The 13,659-nt window shown below is 38.2% G+C and overlaps 4 protein-coding genes across 4 annotated transcripts; 2 read left to right on the top strand and 2 right to left on the bottom strand.

Moving 5' to 3' along the window:
- The first annotated feature begins 610 nt into the window (after positions 1–610).
- LOC103334627 (CMP-sialic acid transporter 2) lies at positions 611–4,340 on the top strand. Its single transcript, XM_008237600.2, has 14 exons — positions 611–768; positions 853–950; positions 1,045–1,156; positions 1,251–1,330; positions 1,502–1,577; positions 1,675–1,775; positions 1,890–1,961; positions 2,302–2,350; positions 2,454–2,495; positions 2,719–2,840; positions 3,030–3,089; positions 3,210–3,258; positions 3,688–3,782; positions 4,075–4,340. Exons 1-14 carry the CDS (start codon positions 742–744, stop codon positions 4,124–4,126), a joined length of 1,035 nt encoding a protein of 344 aa, XP_008235822.2. The 5' UTR covers positions 611–741; the 3' UTR covers positions 4,127–4,340.
- An 891-nt stretch (positions 4,341–5,231) lies between these two features.
- LOC103334626 (cysteine protease XCP1) lies at positions 5,232–6,832 on the top strand. Its single transcript, XM_008237599.3, has 4 exons — positions 5,232–5,760; positions 5,851–6,086; positions 6,203–6,343; positions 6,470–6,832. The coding sequence occupies exons 1-4, from the start codon at positions 5,295–5,297 to the stop codon at positions 6,683–6,685; spliced, it is 1,059 nt and encodes a 352-aa protein (XP_008235821.1). The 5' UTR covers positions 5,232–5,294; the 3' UTR covers positions 6,686–6,832.
- Positions 6,833–7,119: 287 nt separating this feature from the next.
- LOC103334629 (damage-control phosphatase At2g17340-like) lies at positions 7,120–10,233 on the bottom strand. The gene is made up of 12 exons (XM_008237603.3): positions 9,879–10,233; positions 9,728–9,790; positions 9,571–9,637; positions 9,379–9,447; positions 9,145–9,285; positions 8,801–8,929; positions 8,609–8,695; positions 8,248–8,322; positions 8,096–8,173; positions 7,899–7,976; positions 7,593–7,655; positions 7,120–7,473 (listed from the first exon to the last, which is right to left on the bottom strand). Exons 1-12 carry the CDS (start codon positions 10,046–10,048, stop codon positions 7,396–7,398), a joined length of 1,098 nt encoding a protein of 365 aa, XP_008235825.2. The 5' UTR covers positions 10,049–10,233; the 3' UTR covers positions 7,120–7,395.
- A 657-nt stretch (positions 10,234–10,890) lies between these two features.
- On the bottom strand, positions 10,891–12,892 carry LOC103334716 (exopolygalacturonase). The gene is made up of 6 exons (XM_016794913.2): positions 12,688–12,892; positions 12,413–12,553; positions 12,130–12,306; positions 11,757–12,046; positions 11,426–11,654; positions 10,891–11,279 (listed from the first exon to the last, which is right to left on the bottom strand). The coding sequence occupies exons 1-6, from the start codon at positions 12,877–12,879 to the stop codon at positions 11,052–11,054; spliced, it is 1,257 nt and encodes a 418-aa protein (XP_016650399.2). The 5' UTR covers positions 12,880–12,892; the 3' UTR covers positions 10,891–11,051.
- Between the last annotated feature and the right edge of the window lie 767 nt (positions 12,893–13,659).

Below are 13,659 nucleotides of genomic sequence, written 5' to 3'. Positions count from 1 at the left end.
TAAACCTATAATTCGCGGTAACAATGCGGTAAACCGCAAAACTCGGTCAGTTTGCGGTTTCAAAATCACCAAACCCCAAATAGTCGGTCGGTTTGCAGTTTGAGTAAAAATTCGCGGTTATCGAACTGCAACCACCCCTACTCATGATCAACATCACTTCCATCTCAAATATAGGTATCGCTCTGATCCCATAGATGGTATGTTGAACAGGACTAGCCATCACCTCCATTTCAGATATTGGTATCGCTCAGATCTCTGATATCTGAGACTAGCCATCCTTGGCTAGGTTTTTAATTTTATATATAGTTTGATCTACACACCCAAGGGTATAAAATGGAGACTTTCGGAATATGTTGGTGTTGGGTGTATTGATCAAATCCATGAGTGCATTTAGAGGCCTCCTTAATAACCCATTTCGGTTTCTCATTGGGCTTGGGTCATTCTATTTCTGCTTTCGGACTTTGGATCTTACCACAGCCTGGTAATAACAGGCCGGAAGGAAACCATGACGCAGAAGAGGCCATAGTGACGACCCGTCGGGTTCAGACCAAAAGAGAAAGAACCGGTTACCAGAAAACGATGTCGTTTTGAAGGTTTTTTCTTGCTTGAGGTGAAGCGAGCTATGCATGTGTGCGGTTCATTATACAGCCCAGTGGCTGTGGCAGTGGCGGGTCTTCCTCTGTGGCTTAGAGATCTGAAAGGACCAAAATTTATACAAATAAAAGCAAACCCAGTGTGAAAATGGAGTACAGGAAGCTCAAAGATCAGGTATTTTCCACATAACATTATCGGATTTCTTCAATAAGCCCTCAAATTTTCGACCTTTTTCATCCCCATTTGATCTAATTGCAGGATCAAGATGGAGCTTCAGCTCCTGAAGACGTCGAGAGTTTAAGGGGAAAGCCTATTTCTGCTGTGGGTCCAGTTGAGCGGACCAAGTGGAAGCGCAAGTATGGCCTATCTTGTTATTTGCTCCAAGTTAGAGAAATTTGTTATTTTTAGTTTCTTTTGTTTGACTTGTGTGTATTGGGTTGGTTCGAATAGGTCAATTGTTACTCTGGCTTTGACTTTCCTTACGAGTTCACAAGCTATATTGATTGTGTGGTCGAAGAGGGCTGGGAAATATGAGTATAGTGTTACCACTGCAAATTTCTCGGTAAGAGAGGCAGAGGAAGTTAGATTTCTAATTACACTTCAAAGTTTTTATGATTTTTTCTGTGACTTGAAATGGGTTGTGTTTTGGGAATTAGGTGGAGGCTTTGAAGTGTGCCTTGTCACTAGCTGCTTTGGCACGAATCTGGAGCAATGAAGGTGTTACTGAGGATAACAGGTCTTGCAGTGATCTTATGGGAGAACTCAATTCTATTCGTTGTATAATGTTTTGGTTATTGAGGAATGACTGGATAATAGGCGACTGAGAGAGATTGAAACCCGGAATTACATAATTGTATTAGCTCTTTATTTTTGTCATTTGTGTGACGTGTATCCTGTCATGAATTAGGTTGAGTACAACACTGGATGAAGTTGGTGTATACCCCATTCCGGCATTGCTTTACCTAGTCAAGAATCTGCTTCAGGTTGGTTGCAGTAGTATGTTGTCTTTTTGCATCAGTAAGTTAGGTCTTCTTATTTCTTGAAGTGTGATTGCATCTACCGCTCATTTGTATGTGTCAGTATTATATCTTCGCATATGTGGATGCTCCGGGTTATCAAATACTGAAGAACCTGAACATTATCAGTACGGGTGTTTTATACAGAATCATACTAAAGAGAAAGTAAGTAAATATGGACTAAGCTAAGCTGCCTATTTGTGTGCTACTATATAATGTTGGCTGAAGATTAAAGCAAACTATTCTTATGAACTTTTGTTTCTACTCTACCTTTTGCAGGTTAAGTGAGATTCAATGGGCTGCTTTCATTATACTATGTGCAGGGTGCACTACCGCACAACTGAACCCAAAGTAAGTGTAATTAGTATTATATCTTTCCATTGCATTATCTGATGAAATTTATGCTCACCTCAAAAAGTCCTAGCATATGATTGATCCATAGTGCTTGACACTAGATGTTGATGATAGCGAGTTAACTGTATTGAATCAATGGAGGAACTCAACTCATTAATATCATGTACATTATTCTAGGTTAAAAACTTAAACTCATCAGTTGATATTCAGATTCCTTAGTTATGTATGGAAATCAGAGGGTAGTGAACATTGTTCACCACTTTTTAATTGGTAGCTTCTATAAATTTCTGCATGTGTTAGTTCAACAAGTTGGTTAAAATGGAATTCTTGTTGGCAGATCTGATAGTGTTCTCCAAACTCCATTACAAGGTTGGGTGATGGCCATTGTGAGTTCTCAACATTTTTTAGACTCTTAATGTAAATTTTTCTTTGGTTATTTTCCCCCTTTTATTTGCATTGTTTGTTAGTGTAACTGATAGTCATTTGCAGGTAATGGCACTTTTAAGTGGTTTTGCTGGAGTATACACCGAGGTGAATTTCTTTAAGTAAACAGCTTGTTCTCCACTTCATGTTTAAAGAATCAAAACTTATTTTCGCATCATACTTACTGTTATCAAAATTTGGGGTTTAGATGAGTCTTTATTGGCATTGAGAACACTGTGGTTGACAATATGCAGCGCCAATAAATTGTGGGTTCTTTGATTGCTATGGAAAAAAAAAAATTATGTTAAAATCTTCTGTATGATATTGGCAGGCCATTATCAAAAAGCGCCCTTCAAGGAATATAAATGTGCAGAACTTCTGGTTGTACGTCTTTGGAATGGCCTTCAATGCTGTTGCTATAGTGGTTCAAGATTTTGATGCAGTGATGAACAAGTAATTTAAACCCTTTTCTCCATTTCTGATGTTTCCTCTTCTTTTTTTTTGGGTCTATCGCTTTATTAATTATTTCTGCCTTTATTGTTAGAAGATCCTGCCTCCAAAAATGCTTTTTCTGCCTACTAGCTACTAAAAACTGTTCCCCTGTATTCCAATTATATTTATAAGTTATTATTCTATATTCAGGGGATTCTTCCATGGATACTCATTTATTACAGTTCTAATGATTCTCAACCATGCACTCAGGTACATTATGTATCCTCTTTGGCTCATCAGTTTATCAATAGCTTTTTGCTTGTTACACGTATTCTCTATCATTTTTCTACTGTGGGTCTATTTGATTGCTTACGTTGGCTTCCTTTGCAGTGGCATTGCTGTGTCTATGGTTATGAAGTATGCTGATAATATTGTGAAGGTAAGACATGGAATTACAGCTTTGATTTTGGTGAGGCATTCACTAATGTACTTTTACATGCATCTCTATAATGTTCTACAATCATGCCTTGGCATACTATTACAACATTCTTTCTTTAATTTGATTTACTTATGTGATATTTGGGGTGTTTTGGTAGAATGAATTCATAATTTCTTCATTCCTCTGATAAAATCTTGATCGGTTGTAGCAACTTCCATGCATATCTTTGGCCATGTTAAGCAAGAAGTGGAGGGGGTAGCAGGGAATGCTTGTCTTTTTATTTTCTGTTGGACTACTTGTGGCTTGCCAAGTGTTAATCATATATATGTATTTTGGTTATTAAAATTAATAATGTTTGTTGGAATCACACTTCGAACATCTCTAGGCCTTTTAGGAAGTTCCAATCTTAAATTTAGCTGTGTTCTGCAGGTATATTCTACATCGGTAGCAATGCTTCTTACAGCAGTTGTGTCTGTGTTTCTATTTGGCTTTCATCTATCCCTTGCCTTTTTCCTTGGCTCAACGTAAGTTTCCTCTCATCACATGAAATATCTACTTTCTATGTTATTATGGTAAATTGAGTGAGTCCTAGAGACCTCCATTCTGTTTTGTCATGTAGCATAATCAACTTGTCAAAGATATTGACAATTTGTTATACAATAAGAAGCTGTTTGTGGTTTGACTCAGATTTTAAAAAACATCACTTCATCTCAAAATTTCGCAATTTGCCACATTAAGACATAGATAAGGGGTAATAGCTTTTTGGCCATTTTGAGAGATACAATGGTTGATCCATGCTTCATTTCTTGTTTCCAGCGTTGTCTCGGTTGCGGTTTATCTGCATTCAATTGGGAAGGTGCAAAGATAGTGATTACTTCATTTTGTCATCTCCGCCCACTTCTTCAGTCAGTGTAAAGGCTTATGTTACTGATATATTTTTTGCCTTGTTCTATTCAAAATTTCCGTAGATATCTTGAATACTGATTCAAAATCAGATTAGATGACAAGGAATATACTCTTCTCCTGTAATTTGTGTTCAATTCATTCAATATTAAATGAGTTCAAGGTTCTAATTTCTGATAGTTGCTTCAAGTCTTTTTCTACATGGAATGTTGATGGAGGAAAGGAGCATCCGTCATCGGATATAGCAGAGGATAGATATTCAAAACAAATTGCAATCATGCAGCTCACATCAGAGCAACAAACTGATTTAACCAGGAGGATAGGAGGAAATTATTGAATCTCTAGGATTGGCAGGTCAAGCAAATTATATTATTGAATAAAAAGAGCGTTGCAAGAAGATCTTCAATCTACTCATGTTTTGGTGAAAACCATATTCATGAAAACTATATTTATGGTTTGCATATCAATCTAGGAGGTGACCCAAGAGTGATCTGATCTCTGTGAAATCAAAGCTTTTAATCGCTTTTGGCAGCTAGGCTGAAACTTACCATCAATACAATCAAAATGTACAAAATGGTTGGATTGTATCTCGAATTTTCTTAGTTTGGAACTTACCTACCAAACTCAAATTTTCATCAATCATGGACTGTTTGGAATTTTCAGTGTGACTTTTTATGAACAGCAACAGATACACAACTGTAGGACTGTGATAATTCTAAGTAAAGCCCAACACATCTCCTTAGTCATGATTAAACTTTAAGTTTGAGCTTGGACAAAATTAGAGAATGGTTTATAATAATCAGGAAATATAACCACCCCCCCAAAAAAACAAAAAAAAACGAAACTCTGAATCTGTAGAATAAGGGCGGCTAGCAACTCTCACCCATGTATGTGAAATCATATCTGTTTGAAGCTTATGCTTAAACAAATTATCATGCTTCGGACAAAAGCCTGTCCAAAAGAACCAACCGTAAAGACTTGGTATTGTGGAAAACAATTCAACCACTTCACTTGAAAGCAACCTCATGATCAAATCAAAACACTATATAAGACCCACTCCATCCCCTCCCTCTCTCACATTCATCCATCTCTTCCTCTATTTTACCTCTCTTATTCTCTATTGTTGATCACCTATGGCTTTCTCTAAGATGTCCCTTCTGGTCTTCCTTGTGCCTCTCTTTCTGGGCTCTTCTCTGGCTCACGAGTTTTCGATCGTGGGTTATTCGCCTGAGGACCTTACTTGCATGGACAAGTTCATCATGCTCTTCGAATCGTGGATATCGAAACATAGCAAGATTTACCAAACCATGGAAGAGAAGCTGCATAGGTTTGAGATATTCAGAGACAATGTGAAGCACATTGATGAAAGGAACAAGAACCTTGATGTTGATAGCTACTGGCTTGGGGTGAATGAGTTTGCAGACCTGAGCCATGAAGAGTTCAAGAGCAAGTACTTGGGGCTAAAACCCGAATCCACAAGAAGGAGAGAGTCCACCGGAGACTTCAGTTATAGAGATTTTGATGTCGAAGCATTGCCCAAATCCGTGGACTGGAGAAAGAAAGGAGCTGTAACTCCTGTCAAGAACCAAGGTTCATGTGGTATGTGCCGATTTCTCTCTCTCTCTCTCTCTCCCCATATGTAATATGTATTTATATCATGTAGTAATGAGCAAAGATGACAATCTGCAGGTAGCTGTTGGGCATTTTCTACCGTTGCTGCTGTTGAGGGCATAAACCAGATTGTCACAGGAAACCTAACTTCCCTGTCTGAACAGCAACTGATAGATTGTGACAGATCATTCAACAATGGCTGCAATGGGGGCTTGATGGATTATGCATTTCAGTTTATAATGTCCAATGGTGGGCTTAACAAGGAAGATGATTACCCATATCTTATGGAGGAAGGCAATTGTGAGAAAAAGAAGGTAAGTACTGCTAATTGGGGTGCAATGCATTATAATGCTTTTGCTTCTTTGATCAAATTTAGCTGTCATCAGATCATGGCTGTTCTTATAGTTGCATTTGATTTTGCAATCTTCAGGGAGCTTCAGAGGTGGTGACTATAAACGGTTATCAAGACGTGCCTGAAAATAACGAAGAAGCTCTCCTTAAGGCACTGGCTAATCAGCCTCTTAGCATAGCTATTGACGCTTCTGGCAGAGATTTCCAGTTCTATAGTGGGGTGAGCTTTTTTTTTTTTTTTTTTTTTTTGGGTTCTTTTTTCAGAACTCAAAACCTATTCATGCACAGTTTAATGCCTAAAACACATTGGTTAACCCTAACTGTATGGATTGTTGGTTTTTTGCAGGGAGTCTTCAACGGGCGTTGCGGGACTGAGCTTGATCATGGTGTAGCAGCCGTTGGATATGGTTCTCAAAAGGGGTTAGATTACATCATTGTGAGGAACTCATGGGGACCAAAGTGGGGTGAGAAGGGCTACGTAAGGATGAAGAGGAACACAGGAAAGCCAGAAGGACTCTGTGGCATCAACAAGATGGCTTCATATCCCACCAAAAAGAAATGATCTATTAACATGCATCTCCTTTGGTAAACAAAACCTTTGTTTTTTCTTTTTTCTTCTGTGTTGTACTTCCACAAATGATGGATTTTATTTGCGTACCCTTATCCTTCCAGTTTATTAATAAAATTGCTAAGAAATTTATGACAAAAAGGCTACAACTGAACTGAGCGCACTACTCTATATCAAAATCCAACTCTTGTATGACTTTGTGGAAAGACTATATCATTTTCCATTTGCAGGTAGAAACATCCCAGAGCATGCAAGAAGAATTTTTCAATTTTACTTTTTAATTTAACAGTAGTAATACAGACTAGAAAAAAGAGAATATAAAGAGAAGTGAAGAAAAGAAAAGAAAAACCATTTGTATTGTTTCTCTTCTCCTCCTCACTCTTTCTTCTATCGAAACCGAACACAAAAATATCATCAAGGGAATTCAATAAGGAAATAAATTTCTTATTTCTAATCGAAATTAGACTAGAGACAGGTTTACTGTGAACAGACCTGCACAACATGCACCCAAAAACACATGTATGGGAGACTAATCTAAACCACGTGTAACAGTACACATGTTTATTTATCAGGAGGCTGAATTTCAACGTCTTAAATATTTAAAGCTCTTGCAGTAGCTAGGATCTAATACTTCATGTACTCTGAATGACTTAGAATAAATTCGATTAAGAGTACAGACAAGACAAGAATCAACATTATCAACTCTACAAAACTTCATTGTATTTGAAGACGCAATCGTAAAGCCTTCCTCCTAGAAACTGGGCAACCTCGGGATGTTTCACCTGTGATAAAGAAAGGGGAGAAGCAAACAGAAGCTGCACAAAGTTAATATTATGCACAAAGGATGCTCAACTAAACTAATCAGTATAGAAGCAACAGAAAATTCTAGTGGAAGCATTACCATCCCAATCTTGAGAGAATCACACTTAAATTGCGCATAAAGATTTGTCTCTATCCCACGACCCTGCCAAAAGCAATATAAGTTATATTAAAATGACATCATCTCAAGACATTCTACACATCCACTAGACTTTTACCCACAACTATACCGCTTTTAACATCCATGTCTACTCAATTTATATGGAGTCCATTTTATACACTTCAATATATGCACGTAACTAGCCTTCAAATAAAGCAACCAGTTCAATAATTCAATTAAGACTCAATAATAATAAGAATCCAAGTAAGTTTCTGGGTTGGTTTTTACCATTCCTTCCATAATAACTAGGTCTGCATCACTCGCCAGGTAGGCAATCTCTTGTGACACTCTTGAAAGATCAATAACCTGCAAGGAATTTAGAAACCAAAAAAGGTTAATGTTATACAACTGTAACAATATTCATAATCGTGAAACAGAATGCATCAATTCAATCGGACAACAAACAAGAGCTTCCATTCCCTTACCGGCAAATCATTACCAGAATTGGCAATGAAAAGATTTGAAGTATCAACACCCTTGAGCTTCCCCTCATTGTCCTTTAACTGGTAAATTGCCACTTATAACATTAGTATTATCCAAGATTTTAAAAAAGAGTTATTCTAAAGTTTTATATTACCTTTGATATAATCTCAATCAGTTCAGGGTAAGTTATGTCATTGATAGAAGGCAAGTCATTAGCTGCCAACACAACCTGCATAAAAGAAGGAGATAATCATGTGCAAATAGGCTTAACAAGGCAACTCATTGAAAAATCGAGCATGAAAGCAATTAAAAGAAATTTGGAAAACGAAAAGACACCAGAACTCAGAATACTCATTCCATGCCTGGTTTAATTGGCACAGAGTCAGCTTAACTTTAGAAATGCATACTAAAGAATACATATATAGTTTTCTTAGAAAGAGAAAAGATGCTAGAAAAATTCTGGGATTTCCACCATAAGAACCATTCAACAGAAGAAACAAGATCTGACTGCAAACCTGTGTCCCACGCCGTAGTAACTCTCTTGCAAATGGCAAAATTCCCAAAATAATATCCGCACCAGAATTGTCAACAAATATAACAGCCTGTGAACACCAAAACATAAAAAGGACAATTGGTTAATACAGATAAAGCATATATAATGGCATAACTTCTTTCAGAGAGATCTATAACATACACATGGAACTTGCCTTTTTCCAAGATTTCTTGCTCCATTTCAATTTGAAAGCGTCCAAGTCATCAATAACCCAGGGTCGAGGGGCAAGGTTTTGGCAACTAGCTAAAAAGGACATACCATCCTTTGAGAAAACTTCTGCGAGCTTCAAGAACATAAAAACAAGTAAATGTCAAGCAGTTGCCACTGAAAGAAGTTGTATAGATAAAGTATTGCTTTACCAATTTGTCATGCATATCCTAAGAATAAGTATGATTTATGTAAAAAATTTACGTGACCAAATTCAAGTAGTGGGGAGTGAAGGCTTTTAGTCAGGTATCAAATACTTAATAGTTCTACAACAATAAGAAAATTGCATACCTGTGCAGAACCAAGATCAAATATGTTTCCAGCAAATATCCCTCTAACGAGATTCTCTAGGCGCTTTCCTTCATCTTCAATAGCATCACTTAAATCCACTACATTCTCAAACAGGGATATGGCCTTTGCATTCTCTTCATCCTGAAGTGTTTGTCAGTGTTTGGAACTCTTCGTCAATTAATTATTGACAAAATGCATTGGAAAAGTTTTCTATAACAGTTAGCAAGCACTCACCTTGACTTTCTTAAATATATCCTTGAACCCCAACTCCTTAAGGACTTGCTCACGAAGTCTGCAAAGAAGCTAGATTCCCCAACAACAACAAAAAAAAAAAAAAAAAAAAAGCAGAAATGTTCCATGGTAAGAAGATGATGATGATATCACAACTGCAACGAAAACTAGTAACCAAACAAATTTTGAGCTTACAATGCCATCTGGTGGGCCACCATGACTCTCAGGGTCCTTCTTCAAGTCCTCAAGTATCCCAGAGTACCTTTCAGTAAAAAACACAAACACATTACATACATTTCCAAAAACCAACCTCATCACCAATCAATAAACTCATCACAAAACAATCACTAACCTTTGAGCAAATTTTTCAGCTCTAGCCGGAGCATCGTCAACAGCATCGGTCTCAGCTCGCTTCCTGCCCCCAAAAAACCAACCAAACCCATTAACACGAAAAAGAAGAAGAAATTAGGGTTCATCATGGAGTTGAGGAAGATGGAGATTACTTGAAGGAAGGGATGGAGTTGAGGAAGAGGTCGATCCATGCCAGCTCAGTCGGGGTTGGCTTGCGAGGATTGTCGGAGGGAAACCTGAAGGGGATGGTGCAGGCTCTGTAGTTCGATTCGATCGGCGTCGTCAGCAATGGAAATGCCACCATTTCTGATGCGCTCTCCATCTTCTTTTCTTCTTCTTCTTCTTCTCTCTCTCTCTCAAAAATTCCGACTTTGTTTCTTCTTCTTCTTCTTCCTTCGCCTTACTAATATACACACACAGAGGACAGAGCAAGCAAGTGAACAAAACCCACAATGCGTGTGGGAAAATGAACACGAGGATATAATAAATTATTCTTCTAATATGCTTTTTACTTTTTGAGCCCATTTCCTCATATACGAGGCACGTGGTCGGTCGTGATTCAATTACTACGTATGCGTTGATTATCTAGATTTTATTGGTACGACTCATATGATGTTTTGGAATTTTAAACTTTGGATATTTTATGTTTTACAAAATGCTTTTTTATTTATTTTTTATTTTATTTTGTTTCTTCCAAATAATCAGTATTTTTTTTCTGTTTTGGTGTTTTTACGAAGATGAGGATAGGATGCTTACATGATCTATGCACCCTTTTCTTTTTATGGGGGAATATTGGAATTTTATTCAACCAACAGAGGATGGCCATCACATCATGAAGAATACCTTCCACTTCAAAATTCATGATGCTTGAGTGTATCTAAACACTTCCTTTTGTTCACAAATATACTCAACACTTCCACTTTTTCTAATGATCTATGTTTTAAGTCTCGCCATGGACTATTTTAATTAGATTCATGTTCCGATCACTTTTTGATGAACTTATAAATTGAACAACAGTACAACATATTGTGTCTTACAAGTCCTCCTGTCCAGAGGGGTGATATTCTTAGTCCAAGTCAAACCGAATTATATCTTAGTTAAAATACCTAAAAGAAAAATGTCTATTGCAACTTCCATGGTCTTTGCTAGCACAGATTAGAGAACAATAATTAGTCACCGAAACAGAAAAGAAAAACTCTAAATTCTTCATGGAAGTAGTGCAGTGTTCCTGAACACAGCATTGAAGTCCAAACATCAAATTTCAAGTCGAAATTAACTATTAACTATTAGGATCTTCCAAATCCACCAAACAAAGTGGCAAGCAACTAAGTACATGGAGGTGGGATTTGGGTGCCACTGAATTTAGCTTTGACATTGCTGCAACTTGAAGTTGCTTGTTTCTCCCCAGATGACAGGTCCAAGTGAACATCTTCAAGGTAAATATTCTGGCATGGGATCCCTTCACTACATTCAAGAGCCACCGCCACCTCCGACGATGATGTCCCTCTTATGTTCTTGAAGTATATGTCACTCAGCTTCACTCTGGATGGTGCCTGCAAAATTTTATACAAATTCAATAAGATAGTATATAATATGATCAGGATGGCATTTTGTTCAACCTAATAAAACTCAAACCAGAAATGAAGTACTACTTTACAAAATGAAGCACTTTTACTACATGCCTGGAAAATTTGGTTACCTTAGAAGTGCAGGATGTGAATGGACAATACAATTGATCGATTATGATCGGATTGGTTACGTTATTCATGACAATGTTTTCGAATGTCATGTTCGTGGCTGCGCTGTTGCCGGGAGAGTTGGCCCATGTCTTGATCCTAATGCCGTTGGTGGTACCTGTCATGGTGCAGTCTTTCACTACAAGTCCACTAACATCTCTTTCGTCTGGATATTTTCCTAGACTTCCCACACTATGATTAAAAAAAAAAGCAAACATTACCCAAAAATACGTGTTAATCAGGCTAAGTAACCTTCATACATAAGTAAGTACTATTTGATTAAATTGACAGTACCTGATGCCATGGCCAGGTCCACAAGTGATGCTTGTTATGGTGATCTGAGAATTTCCTTGTCCAACCGAGATGCAGTCATCACCGGTAGCAATATGCGACAGAGAAAAGTATACACTAGAGCTTCGTTCGATGTGGATGCCATCGGTGTTAGGACTTGTTTCGGGTGCTGAAATCTTGAGCCTGCTACCTTTGAAGTTGTGACATTCTACAAGAGCTATGTGAAAGAACTTGCTGTTCACTGAAGTTAAGCCTCGGATGACAGTCTTATTCATTGCCACAAATTTCAAACTCTGAGAAGGAGAAATTGATTTCCAATTAGCTACAAAAAATGATGTACAATTTAAGAACAGAAAGAGAAAGCTATGAAGCATACAGTTGGAAGAAGCTTGCATTTGGAGTCTGTGGGGCACTTGTTGTGAGGCCAGGCTCGAGCACCTTGGCCATCAAAGGTTCCACCCCCGGTCAAGGTTAGCCCCTCCATCCACGCAAATTCGAGCCAACCGCCACCAAATCCATACTTGCGCAGGTCCGTTGTAGCCTTCAAATAACCCTGCAAAGCAAACAATTTATTTCTCAAAGCCGTCAGCAAATGACTTGATAGTTGATACTATAATGTATAAAATGTAGCATATGGAAAGCATAAAAACAAGTCTTGCCTTCACGCGAAGCGTCAGAGACGATACGTTTAGGCAGGGGCCTGAGAATTTAAGAGGGCCAATTATGTATGTCCCTTTCGGTATCGTAATGTGTACCCTACCTGTAGACTGGCATGCCTCCTTCCATGCTGCCATGAAGGCCTGAAATTACAAGCACCAGTTGTATCTCCTTGTCAAAGTAGAGCTAAAACTACAAATGTCTACAGCAAACAAATTCACATGATGCGAAAGAGCTGCTAAAAAAAGAAAACTAAAACAGGGAACTGAGATCCAACATTGCTGTCATCAGTTCGACCGTCCGCTCGGGCGCCGAAGCTCATCACGTCAAAAACAGCAGAGTTCTTAGCCCTGTGATGCAGGCTTCTTCCTTCTGCTTTCACCCCTTTGCCAAAAACACCTCCAACCCAAAACATGGAAAGCACAAAGATCAATCTGACGTCCAAGAACTCAAGGCTCATATCGCCCATGTTGGAACGGTTGTTATCTTCCAGCCTCTGCTAATTACAGTTCTGAGTGTGAGTGTGGTGATCTTATTCGAATATTTCAAAAGCAGTTGATCAGACTTCATGGACAAAAATACCCCAAAAAAATTATTTAAAATTTAAAATATGAACGTGTATAATTCTGGCAAAGAAAGAAAGCCCACATCGTGGGAAACTCCACAAAAACTTCCCACCAACCCCATCAATCCAATAACCCCCATAACCTCCACCCGCGTATCCTCTCTCATTAGCTTTCTCTCTCCCCATCCTCTCTGTACTACAATCTCTCTCAAGAACTCTCAGAGAATAAACAGTACAGCCGGGCGGGTCCACTGGGATTTTTTTATATTCAAAATCGTAAGGCCGAGCGGCTATACTATTTTTGACACATGGCAAAATGGCAGTAGAAGGCAGGGGGACCTTTTTAACATAACTCGTATAGCCGAGCAGCTATACTAGGATTTTTTAAAAACTGTATCGCCGAACGGCTAGACTACAGTACTACAGATTTTTATTATTAAAAAGGGGTATTCCCCGGCGGCTATACTATTTTCAACATGTGGCGAAATGGGCCATATGAGCCATGCGGGCATCTTATTAGTTATTTTAAAAATAGTATAGCCGGTCGGCTATACCCGGTTTTTAATAAACAATCGTATAGCGCCAGTAGAGTTTTTTTTAATTTTATGAATAGTATAGCCGGGCGGCTATACCGGGATTTTTTTATTTATTAAAAATGGAATAGCCGGTCGGCTATATACCTTT

Source organism: Prunus mume, linkage group LG6 (assembly GCF_029339155.1).
Source record: "Prunus mume cultivar Tortuosa linkage group LG6, ASM2933915v1, whole genome shotgun sequence".
NCBI lineage: Eukaryota > Viridiplantae > Streptophyta > Magnoliopsida > Rosales > Rosaceae > Prunus > Prunus mume.
The sequence above is the reverse complement of the archived record's forward strand: the minus strand, read 5'-3'. Positions and strand labels throughout refer to the sequence as shown.